General features: G+C 34.6%; 2 protein-coding genes across 52 annotated transcripts in view; both read left to right on the top strand.

Annotated features, from left to right (window-relative positions):
* The window catches only part of LOC127838969 (cytoplasmic polyadenylation element-binding protein 2-like), a 51,959-nt gene extending 46,566 nt beyond the window's left edge, over positions 1-5,393 (top strand). For both annotated transcript variants that reach the window (XM_052367107.1, XM_052367106.1), the window contains 2 exons: positions 1,824-2,005; positions 5,139-5,393. In XM_052367107.1, coding sequence (XP_052223067.1) covers positions 1,824-2,005; positions 5,139-5,366 — 410 coding nt within the window. In that variant the 3' untranslated portion in view covers positions 5,367-5,393. The remainder of the gene's footprint in view (positions 1-1,823; positions 2,006-5,138) is intronic.
* Positions 5,394-8,280: 2,887 nt separating this feature from the next.
* LOC127837431 (uncharacterized) lies at positions 8,281-16,252 on the top strand. 50 transcript variants are annotated; one of them, XM_052364551.1, is made up of 9 exons: positions 8,282-9,372; positions 9,418-9,597; positions 9,643-9,912; positions 9,958-10,092; positions 10,318-10,362; positions 10,408-10,452; positions 10,543-10,587; positions 10,768-10,857; positions 10,903-16,252. In XM_052364551.1, exons 1-9 carry the CDS (start codon positions 8,838-8,840, stop codon positions 11,091-11,093), a joined length of 1,536 nt encoding a protein of 511 aa, XP_052220511.1. In that variant the 5' UTR covers positions 8,282-8,837; the 3' UTR covers positions 11,094-16,252. The 50 variants fall into 50 exon arrangements, with proteins under 50 accessions (XP_052220489.1, XP_052220511.1, XP_052220500.1 ...); XM_052364529.1 differs by lacking the exons at positions 10,318-10,362; positions 10,408-10,452 and adding an exon at positions 10,138-10,227 and having other exon boundaries at positions 8,281-9,372; positions 10,453-10,587; XM_052364540.1 differs by lacking the exon at positions 10,408-10,452 and having other exon boundaries at positions 10,318-10,407; positions 10,498-10,587.

Raw genomic sequence — 16,252 nt, 5'->3', positions numbered from 1 at the left:
TTGAGATATAACCTTCATATTTGGTATGCATGTGTATATGGACAAGGCCTTTCCATACGCACTCAAATTTTGATCCCTGTGACCTTGACCTTGAACTTAGGGTCCGCGTTTAGGTTTCGAAATCTGCGTTTAGGTTTCGAAAAAAGCTCATAACTTCTATCAAGCGTTTATAGGGGGCATAAGTCATCCTATGGTGACAGCTCTTGTTTATATCTTTATGTGGAAAACTTATTTTCACAAAGTAAAGACCTCCTGATTTCCCATTCACCAAGGACAGACGATGAAAAAAAAAAAAGTTTAATTTTTACAAGTTACATAGTTGTTACTTTATTACTCCTTAACAACTTTTGCATACATTGTTAACTGCAAGATTAAAATTTTGATTTGGGAAATATTGTAAACTTTCATATAGCAATTTTCTTATTGTACATGTTCATTGTACACAATTCTATGAAACTAGATCACTTCTAAATGATAATATTTAGTGGACCTGTGTAATGAACTGTAATCGTCCAATAAAAAGGTAACATACAAACTCAAACACAACTAATATTTACAAAATATTTAGTAAAATAAAGTTAACCCATAAAAAATCAGGGATCTTTATAGCAATAGCCAAAATTTCAACCCTAGATGTGGTATGGTATGGTAGATTTAACGAGATACAAAATGCACTTTTTATGCCCCCCTTCTAAGAAGAGGGGTATATTGTTTTGCTGGATGTTGGTCGGTCTGTCTGTCAGAAGACCAGTTCGTTTCTGATAAATAACTCGTCAACAAATTGACTGATTGGCTTGATACTTCACTTGTGCATTGGCCTTGGACAGTACATAACTCCTATTGAAATTGGGGTCACTTGGTCAAAGGTTTCTGTCCCAATAAGTGTGAAAATCGTTTTTGATCAATAACTCATCAATAAATTGACTGATTGGCTTGATACTTCCCATGTTAATTGGTCTTGGCCAGTAGATTTATTCTATTGAAAATGGTGTCACTAGATCAAAGGTCAAGGTCACTGTCACAATAAGTGTGAAAATTGTTTCTGATCATTAACTTGTCTACAAATTGACCAATTGGCTTGATGCTTCCCATGTGCATTTGACTTGGACAGTAGATGACCCCTATACAAATTGGGGTCACAAATTCAAAGGTCATGTGGTCACTATCACAATAAGTGGGAAAATCATTTCTGATCAATAACTCGTCAACAAATCGACCGATTGGCTTGATACTTCACATGTGCATTGGATTTGGACAGTAGATGACTCCCATCAAAATTAGGGTCACTAGGTCAAAGGTTTAGGTCACTGTCACAATATGTAAGAAAATTGTTTCCGATCAATAACTCTTCAATAAATTTACTGATTGGCTTGATAATTTACATGTGCATTTGCCTTGGACAGTAGATGACCCCTATTAAAATTGGGGTCACTAGTTCAAAGCCCTGTTTGGGGGGCATATGTCTCTGACCGCGGAACTCTAGTTTATTTTTGTGCTACAATATAATCCATGTTAATTAACTGCCACGATATCCGAGCCTTTATGAGCAAACGTGGGACTGGCTTTAGGCAGCGTCGGAAGAACGACGTAACGTATTATTATAACTACGTCATGCTTCCGAAGCTTCCAGTAGCCAATCTCGATCACGTTCGCTTGTATTTGTAGGTGTATCATAGCCGGAAAATCACTGACAGAATTTAATCTTTTTACTCTTAATTTTCAGTGTCAACTTGGAATTATCTTTATTTTACTAGTCATTAGAGTCATATTATGAACTATTTTCTGTTGAGTCAGATTGTAAACTGTTCATCCCCTATTTTCAGTGGAGCTAGCCATGATCATGGACAGACTGTATGGGGGTGTCTGCTATGCGGGTATTGACACGGACCCAGAACTGAAGTACCCCAAGGGCGCTGGGCGGGTGGCATTCTCTAATCAGCAGAGCTACATAGCAGCTATTAGTGCCAGATTTGTGCAGTTGCAGCATGGTGACATTGATAAGAGAGTGAGTGCTGCATACATGTAGAAGTACAGGGTATAGTTTACTTATATAGGAGGGACCATTTAAATTTTTCATTCTTTCTGACACTTTCGTTAAAACCTTTCAACCTTACATTTGTCCTGTTTTCCCCAAAATGAGGGCTACGGTCAATCCTTCATGGCCACAACAGGTGGAAAAAGCTGTGTGTTAGAACTGGTTTTGCAGTAATTATTTATGATTATTTCCGTTTTCATTAGATCACCTGAGCACAACATGCTCATGTTGAGCTTTTGGGATTGCCTTTTCTGTACGGTTAGTTGTGCATTGTACTTCTTCCATATTTATGTTTTGAAAACCCGAGAGGGTACATTTTGGGCCAATCTTCATTAAATTTGGTACAAACTTATATCCCAAGTATGTCTGTCCAAATTTTCAGAATGGTAATGTGGGGTAAGCAAATATGTATTTAGGGATGTTATAGAGAAATATTGTGAACTATTTAGAATTGACATTTTTTGCCCTTCACAAAACTTGCTCAAAACATTGTTCTTATGAAATCCTGGCCAAGTTGGAAAATGATTCTTATTCTTAGAAAAACATGACTGCAATGTTAAGGTAACTTTTTTCATATGGCTATAATAAACCCTTGTGAACACTAGAAATCATTTTTATCCCCAATCATTTTGTTCTGAATACAATGTTATTAGGCAAGTCCCTCATATGGGTTTGAATGTACTGTTAGATAAAGTCATACTGTGAAACCATTAATTTTCGCCAGCACGAAATTTCGTCATTTTTATAAAAATGACTTTCGTCATTTTTATAAAAATGACGTTTTTGTCAGCACTTAAATTCGCCAATTCCTAACTTTGAAAAATAAAATTTAAAAAATGCTTCAGTCAATATCTGATTTGTTTGTCCGAGATATATCGCGGTTGCGATAAATCGTAGTGGGGAAAGAGGGAGGACACTTGAGAGTCACTTCAGGAGCTGGGGCCTGTTTGTCACATGTCAATATAATAGCCGTTTGTTATCAGGCGATCAGTAATTGGCCCCCATTAGTGTATCATTATTATGGTTAGCGGATTAGTGGGACCGATGAACCGTTAATGAGTGTTTTTAAACAGTGAAGCCAATTGGTCTTATTCATTTATTATCATGGCCAAACTACCCAGGTAATGACAATATTACCTTTATCAGCGCAAATTAGAGAAGGTGCAAAGATTATTGGTTGAAATTAGTGTTAGCAAACTATTTGGTCAGTTTTCAATAAAGAGTTTTACATCGTAAATATTTGATCACTGTAAGTACAATAATTTTCTGAAGTGTAAAATTAACAGTGCATTATGGGACAGTGGTTTCATAGGGCACAGTTTAGATCTAATTGTAACAACCAATGGACGAATGCGTTTAAATTAGATTGAATGCAATAGGATACAAAGCAATGTTTTATTGCGTCATAATCAGTCATTCGAAAAACGTGCTTTCTGGGGATTTCCTGAAAATCTCGCAAAAATAGAAGTGAATTTCTGTAAACAATTGCCCTATGTTTGGATGGAACAAATCGTCATGATAGCTAATTTCTCTTTACCTATTACAAGTAACTATGATTTGAAACATGTATCGTAAAACTTGTCAAAGCTGTCAATGATTAAAAACATTGATAGCCCATAAACGGAGAACAAGCTATTTTTACACATTTTTGTAGTAAACAACCAAACTCAAATCAATATGTTCTGTATTAATTTGTAATCAATTTGGAGAATGTATATAAGTCAGGTGTTGATCACGCATCATCATCTTTGAATTTTGTTTATTGTCTTCGATCCGGATCCGCTGCGTGAAGGCTGTATTATCTGCAACAACACTGAAAAACACAATATACACAATGGGTAATAAAGTTGTTAACAATTAGCGCTAATCATTACTATTCTATCTAAACGAAGTCAACGCAGTCGTTTCAGCTGTACTGCACTCGCGTTTTAGTGCAATGTCACGTGTCAGTTAAGTACACTGTTTAATCTACACCCTTTGGGTCAAAAACTGGATTTATCTTGATTACGAAACAGATGGAGTATGTATGCGTGGATTATGTTGGATTTTAGTGCCTCATGCCTTTGGTAATTCAGTCTTAATTTGTTCAAATATGGGACATAATTGTTCGTTAGGATCTCGAATTCGTCAATCGGTCGACTGACGTTATACACGACAATTAATGCCTGACGATTAATAATGGTTTCACAGTAATACAGTCTTATTTTAAATTTTAACAATAAGAGATTTGCCTGTGATAGAGCTTTTGAAGTGTTAAGAAGTAATTGAAATTCATAAAATAATTTGTGTTATTTTTGCAATTTTTTATTGATAAACTAAATTCAAAAAGAATTATTTGTAGATAAACGAAACAGATGTGAAAAATGTGATTATGTTAGGAACATAATCTGCCAATATTTATAATAACATTATTGTCCCCTACCGGTGAAACCGGAGGGGACTTATGGTTTGCGCTATGTGTGTCAGTCAGTAAGTCTGTCTGTCCGTCACATTTTTCTGGATCCTGCGATAACTTAAAAAGTTCTTAATATTTTTTCATGAAACTTGCAACATGGATAGATGGCAATATGGACATTATGCACGTCATTTCATTTTGTTCCTACGTCAAAAATTGTGGTTGCTATGGCAACCAAATTTTTTTTTAAATCTGAAAATGGTGGATTTTCTGACAATGGTGGAGCCAGTAGGGAACCATATTGCTTGACAATAGCCTTGTTAATTATATTTCATTATGTTCTCCATATTACTGTTAAAGCAGCTAACCCAGGAAAAATGTCGTTAGGTTAACTCATCATGGTGATATCACTGAAATATAGTTACCGGTAAAATCTGCCAGAAATTTAAGTAAAAACACAAACAAATCTGTTAAATTGTTTTTTGTGTGTGTAGTTATCAATTATTCTTGCTATCACTTCGTGAGTTCTAGTATACTAGAGAGTATAACATAAGAATAAACTGTTTTCTGCTGGACATGAGTTTCAAGTGTTAGTTGTAAAACCTGAAACCTAAAAAAATTTTTTTTCCTTAATTACACTGTTCTTTTAAGGAAGAGTTAAAGGCGCATTTACGAGACAATTGTCAACATTTGCACTGTTCTGTTTAGGTCGAGGTGAAGCCATATGTACTAGATGACCAGATGTGCGATGAATGCCAGGGTGCCCGATGCGGAGGCAAGTTTGCGCCATTCTTCTGCGCAAATGTCACCTGCCTCCAGTATTACTGCGAGAACTGCTGGGCCCAGATCCACGCTAGGCCAGGAAGGGAGTTCCACAAACCCCTCGTGAAGGAAGGGGCTGACCGGCCCCGTGCTGTGCCCTTCAGGTGGTGTTAAAGAGGCTTGTGTTAGGCTGACTTGAAGTGCTTGGATTTGTTTCAGTGGGCTCTGTGAAGATGCATCCAGTTGCAAGGGACAGATTCACAGTTTGGAAGATTGTTTTTTATTGGAACGTAGAGGATTTGTCAATACATTTTGTCTGCATTTTATTTTAAATTTTGTGTTCAGCATTACTATGACGTCCAGAACTACAGCAATTGTTTCTCAAAACGTAACATATTTGTTTGACATTTTCACAATCATTTGGTCTCTTAAAATTTGAAATATTGACAATGGAAGTATTGTTATTTTGTGCACACCCAAACGATAGTGAAGAAGTCAATGACGTCAGTTTTGTTGGTTTTCATTAAGGATACTTTATTAATGATAACAAGAGAGGATTTCTGTGGTGCTGGACTGGTAAGAAATGAGATAATGACAAAATCATGGTTTATAAATGAGGAAAATCTTATAAATATGATTTATAAGTATTATTAAGTGATTTATTTATGTAAAATTTTGTTATTATGAATTATCATTTTTTTTTATGATACAACAGATGCTTTTATGGAACTTTCTTTTTTTAGATATCATTTTGGTTGTTACATGTACAAGTAATGAATTGAATATATTTTGTATATGATTTTCATTGCATCCAAAAGTGTACTTTGTTTGGTTAATTGGGTTCCATTGTTTGATGATTACATTTTGTATGGATTGAATGGGTTCACACACCTGTGTAAGGAAAATATCCTCAGTGTTGTTTGCAATCATGAAATCCTTCCATAGCTTGCATGTTTTCAATGTACAGCATGCAGCTTTCTACTTTCATAACACTGGAAAGGTTCTCACATTTTTGCACTTTTATATTTTGGTATAGGAAAGCAAAAAATAAAAAATCTAAAAAAAATCATAATTTAATTTTCAAAATATTGTGTGAATGCTTCCAAAATCTGGCCCAGAGGTTTATTTATAGATGTAGAAGGAATATATTTTTATGTTGTAATTTTTTCCATACCCTGATAGTAAATTTTGCAGATTTTGTCAAGTTTTTAACAGAATGTATGTGCAGACTATTTTTGTGTATACATGGTTTGGATATTGTAGTTAACATTCCATTTTGTAATTTTGAAGTTTCATTGGTAATTTGGCGTTTATTTGGGTTTCAAAATCAGTACGCAAGTTTGTTTTGTGTTTTTGTTATATGTAACGACGCATGTATTTAACAATTCTAGTATGTGTCTTTATCCCAGAAATTTTTTGTAGCTTCATAATTATTTTAAAGGAGAATTTTTATATTTCAGTATATTTATTTTGTTGTACTGAGTTATTGTTTTTGAGTTTATGTAAATAATGTTGTGATTTTAGTTTTTCATACCTTTTACCCTTAAGTTTACTTTTGTTTTCTTTTGGAGCTTGTTTTTGATAATGAGTTATATTACTTTCTATTTTGTGGATGCTCTCTTGTACTGCAGAGTTTTGTTAATTAGTTTATTACTCTAGTTAGTGTAAATTATTTCATTCATAATATGTGCTTTATTAATCGAAATCAGAATTATGTATATTTATTTATTTGCTTATTTTGTTTTCAAATATTTTTGTTGATGGGATATTGTGTTGACGTTTTTATTTGTTGTGTTAAAAATACGCTTTATTAAGTTGAAAATATAAAGAAACGGATTGATGTTGATGACACCCTTTGTACTACACGCTGATTGCATTTCAATAAAAAATTTATGTCTTAATTTATGAACTTAAAATGTCCAGCTTAAATAATACTCAAAGCAATGCACTTGTCATAATATTGTTTTATTATTGATTTCTGGTCATATTACTCCAATCTCCACACAATGTATTTTAGAGTTTTAGTCAGAAAATAAACATACTTTTGTGCAATGTATGTACTATAGGTTTTTAGCTTGTTCATTCAAAGTATTTACCCAGATTTTCATTTTAAACATTTTGAACGATATTTTTGACTACTGAAAAGTGGCTGTATAAGGATTGTATTACTTAATCTACTTAACTCAAACCTTTCCTGAAGTTAAATCATACATGTTTAATAAATAACAACAATACACAATCAATATGGCTGTTGTCATTAAACAATTGTCATCATTAATTGACCATGAGTTTTGGTACATGCATTTTAGTAGTTTTCTATAGGTGGTTAGATGTAGGGATTTGCTCAAAAGTGATCCATTTATTAGTTGCTTCAGGTTCCAGTTGTACATTTCCGCATTTAGTTATGGTGTATGAAGTTTGGTTTTAGCTCTGTGATTTAATGTTGTGTTTGACGTAGCATTTTTGATGGACATTTCATTGTGTTTTCTATCGTTACAGTTTGGTATTTCTTTTAGTGTGCTACCAAAAACATGTTTTATCATTGGATCTCTTGCTACTGGCCATAATTTAATTTGGTATAATCTACAGCTACTTTCATACCTGCAAGTTTTTTTTTAATGGTGGTATATTCAATAAAAAAAAAAAATTAAAGAAAGTTGTCTATTATGATCATGTTCTTAATATTCTGTTAAAACACGTATTGTTTTTTTAAATTAATCGCAAGTATCTTTTCTAAATAAGAATCAGTAGATTTGTAATAGCCTACTTAACTAAGTCGAATGTTTACCAGAAAAGAAACGTGTTGGCTATATCAACATATATTTAAAATCCCAGACACGTGTTTTTAATATATATATTTTTTATATATATTAAAAACACGTGTCTGGGATTTTAAATATATGTTGATATAGCCAACACCTTTCACACAGCTCATCAGAGCATAATATATTATATGGGAAAAAAATACATATATTTATAATATATATTAAATCTTTATTTTCAAATTGAGTGCAATTTTTGTTTCAATTTTGCAAAAGTTTATGTTTTTGTTTTTAATGTTTAGTATACATAGAATATCTAGTGTTCAAAATGAGTTACACAAATTCAGCTATATTTATTTACAGTGTTTTGCATTTGTATTCTAGTCATCATATATTGTTAGTTTTTTATGTACCGGTAATAAGCTAGTCTTTTAAATTTTGTTTTGCAAAAAACATGTGTGGACATGCATTAAATTAACACTTTTTCTGCTATAAGAAACTAGTCTTTTGAAATGTCAATTTGCCAAAATCATGATTAGATTTAGATATTCATTGTAAAAACCGCCATCAAAGATTTTTCAGATAATTTATTGCATACCCTAGAAGCACGATTGCAGATTTTTTAATGAATTTTTAGCCTAGCATCATTTTATAATTATGTGGCGGTAAAACGTCACTGAAGTGCCAGTATATTCAAGAACATAACTATAGACTTCCAGTAACAGAAGTTGTGGTCTAATATCTAGTCAGAAATTTGAAGGGCGTATCAAGAAAAACATGTGGTCTATAATTGAGTTGTGAAAGAGGAATGACTAGCATTATGCAAAAATGGGTTTTATGTCATATGCAGCCATGGTAGATCTTGACTAGTCTGCAAGGTTTCATGTTCTCACTAGCGGACACGGTACCTCAAGACCTGCAAGGTTTCATGTTCTCACTAGCGGACACGGTACCTCAAGACCTGCAAGGTTTCATGTTCTCACTAGTGGACACGGTACCTCAAGACCTGCAAGGTTTCATGTTCTCACTAGCGGACACGGTACCTCAAGACCTGCAAGGTTTCATGGTCTCACTAGCGGACATGGTACTTCAAGACCTGCAAGGTTTCATGGTCTCACTGGCGGACACGGTACTTCAAGACCTGCAAGGTTTCATGGTCTCACTAGCAGACATGGTACCTCAAGACCTGCAAGGTTTCATGTTCTCACTAGCGGACACGGTACCTCAAGACCTGCAAGGTTTCCTGGTCTCCCTGGAGGACACGGTACTTCAAGACCTGCAAGGTTTAATGTTCTCACTAGCGGACATGGTACCTCAAGACCTGAAAGGTTTCCTGGTCTCACTGGCGGACAGGGTACTTCAAGACCTGCAAGGTTTCATGGTCTCACTAGCAGACACTGTACCTCAAGACCTGCAAGGTTTCATGTTCTCACTAGTGGACATGGTACCTCAAGACCTGCAAGGTTTCATGGTCTCACTAGCAGACACTGTACCTCAAGACCTGCAAGGTTTCATGTTCTCACTAGTGGACATGGTACCTCAAGACCTGCAAGGTTTCATGGTCTCACTAGCGGACACGGTACCTCAAGACCTGCAAGGTTTCATGTTCTCACTAGTGGACATGGTACCTCAAGACCTGCAAGGTTTCATGGTCTCACTAGCAGACACTGTACCTCAAGACCTGCAAGGTTTCATGTTCTCACTAGCGGACACGGTACCTCAAGACCTGCAAGGTTTCATGGTCTCACTAGCGGACACGGTACCTCAAGACCTGCAAGGTTTCATGTTCTCACTAGTGGACATGGTACCTCAAGACCTGCAAGGTTTCATGGTCTCACTAGCGGACACGGTACCTCAAGACCTGCAAGGTTTCATGTTCTCACTAGTGGACATGGTACCTCAAGACCTGCAAGGTTTCATGGTCTCACTAGCAGACACGGTACCTCAAGACCTGCAAGGTTTCCTGGTCTCACTGGCGGACACGGTACCTCAAGACCTGCAAGGTTTCATGGTCTCACTAGCGGACACAGTACCTCAAGACCAGCAAGGTTTCCTGGTCTCACTGGCGGACACAGTACCTCAAGACCTGCAAGGTTTCATGGTCTCACTAGCGGACATGGTACCTCAAGACCTGCAAGGTTTCATGGTCTCACTAGCGGACATGGTACTTTTAGACCTGCAAGGTTTCCTGGTCTCACTAGCAGACACAGTACCTCAAGACCTGCAAGGTTTCATGGTCTCACTAGCGGACACAGTACCTCAAGACCTGCAAGGTTTCATGGTCTCGCTAGCGGACATGGTACCTCAAGACCTGCGAGGTTTCCTGGTCTCACTAGCGGACACAGTACCTCAAGACCTGCAAGGTTTCATGGTTTCACTAGCGGACACAGTACTTCAAGACCTGCAAGGTTTCCTGGTCTCACTAGCAGACACAGTACCTCAAGACCTGCAAGGTTTCCTGGTCTCACTGGCGGACACGGTACCTCAAGACCTGCAAGGTTTCATGGTCTCACTAGCGGACATGGTACTTTTAGACCTGCAAGGTTTCATGGTCTCACTGGCGGACACAGTACCTCAAGACCTGCAAGGTTTCATGGTCTCGCTAGCGGACATGGTACCTCAAGACCTGCAAGGTTTCCTGGTCTCACTGGCGGACACAGTACCTCAAGACCTGCAAGGTTTCCTGGTCTCACTAGCAGACACGGTACCTCAAGACCTGCAAGGTTTCATGTTCTCACTAGCAGACACAGTACCTCAAGACCTGCAAGGTTTCATGGTCTCACTAGCAGACACAGTACCTCAAGACCTGCAAGGTTTCATGGTCTCACTAGCAGACACAGTACCTCAAGACCTGCAAGGTTTCCTGGTCTCACTAGCAGACACAGTACCTCAAGACCTGCAAGGTTTCATGGTCTCACTAGCGGACATGGTACTTTTAGACCTGCAAGGTTTCATGGTCTCACTGGCGGACACAGTACCTCAAGACCTGCAAGGTTTCATGGTCTCGCTAGCGGACATGGTACCTCAAGACCTGCAAGGTTTCATGGTCTCACAAGCCGACACGGTACCTCAAGACCTAACTGCGGGAATGTGTAGGCTGAACAGGAGCTACCATGGTTGCATATGGCTTATAACATGATAACCATTTTACGCACAATGCAGGTGAAATATTGTAGTCTATTGCATAGTAGTTATTCGGCAAAAATGTAGTATGTGGACTAGTTGCAAACAAGAACGTTGTAGTAGTTTGTTCTTGGGGTAGGGTGTCAGGTTGTTTAATACCTTTTATTGTTAATGTAGCTATTATTTGTTGCTAATTATTTATTCACTCTTGTTGTTAATATTATTCACGTTTTTTTTGTGTTATTTCTTGTGTACTGTTGTAGTAATTTCTTGAAATTTAACAGCCAATCTGGTTTGTATGGTGAAATAGATACAAGAACAAAAATTAAACCATTGCAAAAAATTAAGATTGTTTGAAAACATTAAATGTTTTTTGGGAGGTAATAATGAGGGTTAAAGTTAGTTAAACTATATACAGACAAATAAGCAGATCTGTATTTGTATACAAAAAAACAAGAATTGAAGTCACCATATAATTGCATCATTATGCATGAAGTGTGTAAATGTTGTTAAATAGCTTGTTTTTTGCGAGACATTACTACTTCAGTAATACATGTGATTTTTGTACCTAGGTTGTACATGCACAATATTTAATGTTTCAATTATTGAGTTGTACGTTAGTGTTTTTCCAGTTCCTTTCACATTTTAATACTTAAAAAAAATAAAAAAATATTTATGAGCTTTTGATTAATTCCATCATTGTATTATATACCAATTTGGTACTGTTTCCTGTAATTTTATATGAGATCCCTTTGAATATGACTTCCATATTTTTGAGATACTTCAACATTTTGATCTTGGTCTGTTGATTAAAGCACTTTCATTTAGTTGCCCAGTATGCAGCATACCCGTCAAACTATTAAACAGAGTCATATTTTAATACATATATTTAATTTTTTCAATTGAAATTGTTTATTTTTCTTCCAAACAGTTTGGTAGAGTTATGAAAATAATACCAAGATGTGCTTATAAAGTGATTGTTTTACCATGTACCATTCATTCCAGATAGTTGAAATTGAATAGATTATTTTTGTACAAACCCAACACCCCCTCGTGTTCATTGACTTGAAAGAAAGTCGTTTGTTAACCATTCTTCCAAACTTGCATACAATGTAGTTAATAGATGGCATACTTCCTATATAAAATCATTTTTTACATAATAAGCTTGTAATGATTATCCTTGTAGATACATAATACATATTGTTGAAAAAATTTCCTACTTCGTTCAATAACAATCTGCTTTAAAAATACGTTGATTCGAAGTTTGTGATTATTTAAAGTCGATGCATAGTTACTTTATATCGAACATTTAATAAATCAAAATGTTCACCCAACAGAAGGTAGAACCAGGATGAGACAACAAGATAATCATGCCTTATCTTTCTTACTTTTACGCATATGCATTATGAAATAATGAAGCTTTAAAACACGAGTGTTCAAATGATCATTTTAATCACGTTTTGGATAAATCACTAGATTTTGTTTTTGAAATGTATTTTTGTGGCTATTTTCATACTTATCTAGAAAACTGGTTGTTGTCAATAGAATATATTCTAGTCTTTGTGGCTGTACTGAACACGTTGTGAGAAATTTGTTGTGAATATTTTACCTGCCTATATCTATATTTATATTTTCCAATAAATATTTTCTATATTTATGAAAAGTTCCATTTTAGTTGCCCTGTCCTTAATTTAAATGTGGTAGTGTCTATATTAACATACAACAAGATAATGAAGATGTTGTATTATATTTTATGAAAAGAACCAGCAAACAAACATTTTTGTTATTTTGACTAAAACGAAGTCGCAATCGATTTCATGCTCAATTTTTATTCAAAACTGTCTCATAATTTTTCTTCATAAATGTCTATATGCATTACCCAAAGGTACATAAATAAATATATATTTAAATTTAATAAACTTTTTATTGATTTTTAATTTGAGTGACAAATACTATAAGTTATTTGATACTGAGGTCAAATAAATATTTGACTGTATCTTATGTTTGTAAATTTTTGAAGAAGTGTGCATTGAAAGAAATACTATGGGATAGACAATCTCAATTCTTTGTTAAAAGTATTCTACCTCAAAGTTTAATTTCTGCTATAGAAAATTTTCGTACCAATCTTAAAAGTTTATAGAACAATACCTCAGATATTTAGCAATTTCTGATTCACCCGAAAACATTATATTTGTTTGCAATTTTAATGTTGGTGTTTCACAGTAACTGAATAGTTCCCAGTTGTTTTTGTAAATAAAAGCCACTATTTATTTCTGGAGTAAAATCTTGAAGTTTACATTGAAAAAGAATTGAAATCATATTAATTGTTAGCTGTCAAAAGTAAGAACATTTTTAAAGCTATGTTATCAAAGAATACTTTTGTACTATATGTCATTATCTGAAAAAAATTGTAAGAAAAAGTAGAACTTTTTAGTTCACCTGATCACAATGTGCCCATGATGAGCGCTTTTGATCGCCTTTTGTCCTTCATGAGTTGTGAGGCATCAACATTTGCCTTGTGAACACTCTAGAGGCCACATCTATTGCCCGATGTTCATGAAATTTGGTCCGAAGATTTTTACCAATGACAAGTTCAAAAATGGTTCCTGTTGCTTGAAAAACATGGCCGCAAGGGGGGCGGGAAATGTTGGTCTTAAATGGCTTTAGTGAAAACTTGTTAACACTCTAGAGGCCACATTTATTGCCCAATCATCATGAAACTTGGTCAGAAGATTTGTACCAATGATATCTTGGACGAGTGTGAAAATGGTTCTGGTTGCTTGAAAAACATGGCCGCCAGGGGGGGGGGGGGCGGGCCTTTTTCCTTATATGGCTATAGTAACAATTTGTTAACACTCAAAAAGTCACAAATATATTCCAATCTTCATGAAACTTGACCAGAACATTTGTTCTAATGATATTTTGTAGTTGTTTGAAAATTGGCCTGGTCTGTTGAAAAACATGGCTGCCAGAGGGTGAGGCATTTTTCCTTATATGGCTATAATCAACCTTGTTAACCCTATTGAGGCCACATTTATTGTCGGTATATCATGAAACTTGATATAGTCAAAACTTGTTAACCCTCTTAAAGTCACGTTAATTGTCTGATTTTCTTGAAACTTGGTCAGATCATTTGTTTTTATGATATCTTGGATGATTTTGAAAATGGTTCTGGTCTGTTGAAAAACATGGCCGCCAGGGGGCGGGGAATTTATCCTTACATGGCTATAGTAAAACATTGTAAGCACTATAAAAGTTACATTTAAAAATCACTCTTCATGAAACTTGTTTAGAACAATTGTTCTAATGATATCTTGGGCTTCAAAGAACAGGTCAGTTCCTTTGTATCTCAGGTGAGCGACTATGGTCCTTTCAGGACCTCTTATGCAATTACTGGTACTGAAGGTCTGATCTTAAAGCACTTTTTAGTTATCCTTTTTGAGTGTTTTCTCAATATGGCAATTGCTATGAAACTAAAACTCAATAAAAGATAAAAATAAGATTTGCATTTAAGTTAGAAAGACGAGGAAACTGTTTATATATCAAGAACCAATCTTTTTATGTTCTTCTTGTTATGGGTTTTGTCCAAGTATTTTGTTGTAGAGTAATCAATTTGTGTTTGTGGTAAAATTGTGTAGCGTGAACAGCTTTCTATTTATAGGTGAATCTGGAATTTGTATTTTCATATTTTTCTACAGAATAAAAAACTTGATTTTATTTAAAGATTATTTTTATAGAATTTTTGGTACAGTGTCCGTGTTTTTGTATACAAAGCATATAAATATTGTGTTTGTATCGTATGGTTATCAGTATGTAGGTTTTTTATGTAGAAATTACTGTATTAACACCCCTTTGAGGCCTAAAATAAAATATATGCTTCTTCACAATCTCATATACATGTACATGACTTATAGTGATGGGGGGTAAAATAAATATGGAAAAGAAATCTTTAAATTTGACCAACCATGAACTACTCGTACAACAACTTTGTAACAAAAGTTGATGTCAACGTTACAGTTACGTAACAGCTCAAAACATTATCAATATTTTCAAATTTAAATACAGCAAATATACTTCAAAGAACCATGAAGGTATTTAAAAGATTTTTGCATTGCAATAAAAACATTCTTACTCAAATTTGGCGTGATATTTGAGCTATAAACAACTTCTGAAAGGCAATTATTCCAATTTCAATACAGTCTAATACAAATGTCAGAAACTTCGAAATATATTTACAGTATAAATAATATACATGATATTGACAAATTGTTACAGTATTGTGTTTTAAATTCACAAGAACAAAATGGAAAGAAAAACAAATCACATGGAAACAGGAACTTATTTCCGATGGATTTATTAAATGTTCTAGTGGACACAATGCCTTTAAACATTTCTCAAATAAGTAACAGTCTTTCGGGTTTTGGCAATATTTCAAGATGAGATGTGGGAAGAGCAACTACACTATTTTATTTCAGGCCTCTTCTAAAGCATCTCTATCATTACTTTATTGATAATGCCGTCTTTTGATACAACTTCTAATTGGTGATCCCAACCTGTTCATTTGATTTGTTACATTATTTTTGTAAAAGAATGCTAATTTCTCTTTAAAGTTTGTCCAAGATTTTGGTACGCACGCCAATGTTTTATCATGGTTTGTATGTCACTTATATATCCATAGATTGATTTATTTTAAAACCAAACTAGGAGGCATGGTCTATAAATGTAAGGCTTAAAGAAGAGAAGATTCATTAATAATAATATTAACTTCTGTGTTGCCTCTTAATTTATGGTAAGAAAGTAATGAACTTGAGTAAAACATAGGTTATAATTTGTTTGACTAAACTAATAATATTATTTAAAGAAGTGTTGATAATTATATTTTAGTTCTAAGTTTTAAATGATGAAGTATAAGGGGCATAGTATATTTGCAAAGGGTCTCAATATAAAACCAGTAATACAAACAATTTTATTTTATTTACTTAAGCTGTAAAATGACTTGTTTAAACTGTCAATTACATTGCCATGTTCTTTTTCATTATATTGATGCACATTGCTTCTAGCACTTGACATGTTCATTACAGCACTAGACACCTTTAAACACTGTTATATTTTTACCACTGATTTTTTTTAAACAATAATCTGCCCAAATCTTCAATAAAGTTTTGTTTGACATAA

The sequence above is a fragment of the Dreissena polymorpha genome, chromosome 7 (genome assembly GCF_020536995.1).
Source record: "Dreissena polymorpha isolate Duluth1 chromosome 7, UMN_Dpol_1.0, whole genome shotgun sequence".
NCBI lineage: Eukaryota > Metazoa > Mollusca > Bivalvia > Myida > Dreissenidae > Dreissena > Dreissena polymorpha.
This window is presented reverse-complemented; position numbering and strand designations above follow the sequence as displayed.

Coding starts and splice junctions, on each gene's coding strand:
- LOC127837431 (XM_052364502.1), top strand. CDS start 8,838: ATGTTCTCACTAGCGGACACGGTACCTCAAGACCTGCAAGGTTTCATG. Junction 9,373..9,417: donor TGTACCTCAAGACCTGCAAG/GTTTCATGTTCT, acceptor AAGACCTGCAAG/GTTTCATGGTCTCACTAGCA. Junction 9,913..9,957: donor GGTACCTCAAGACCTGCAAG/GTTTCCTGGTCT, acceptor AAGACCTGCAAG/GTTTCATGGTCTCACTAGCG.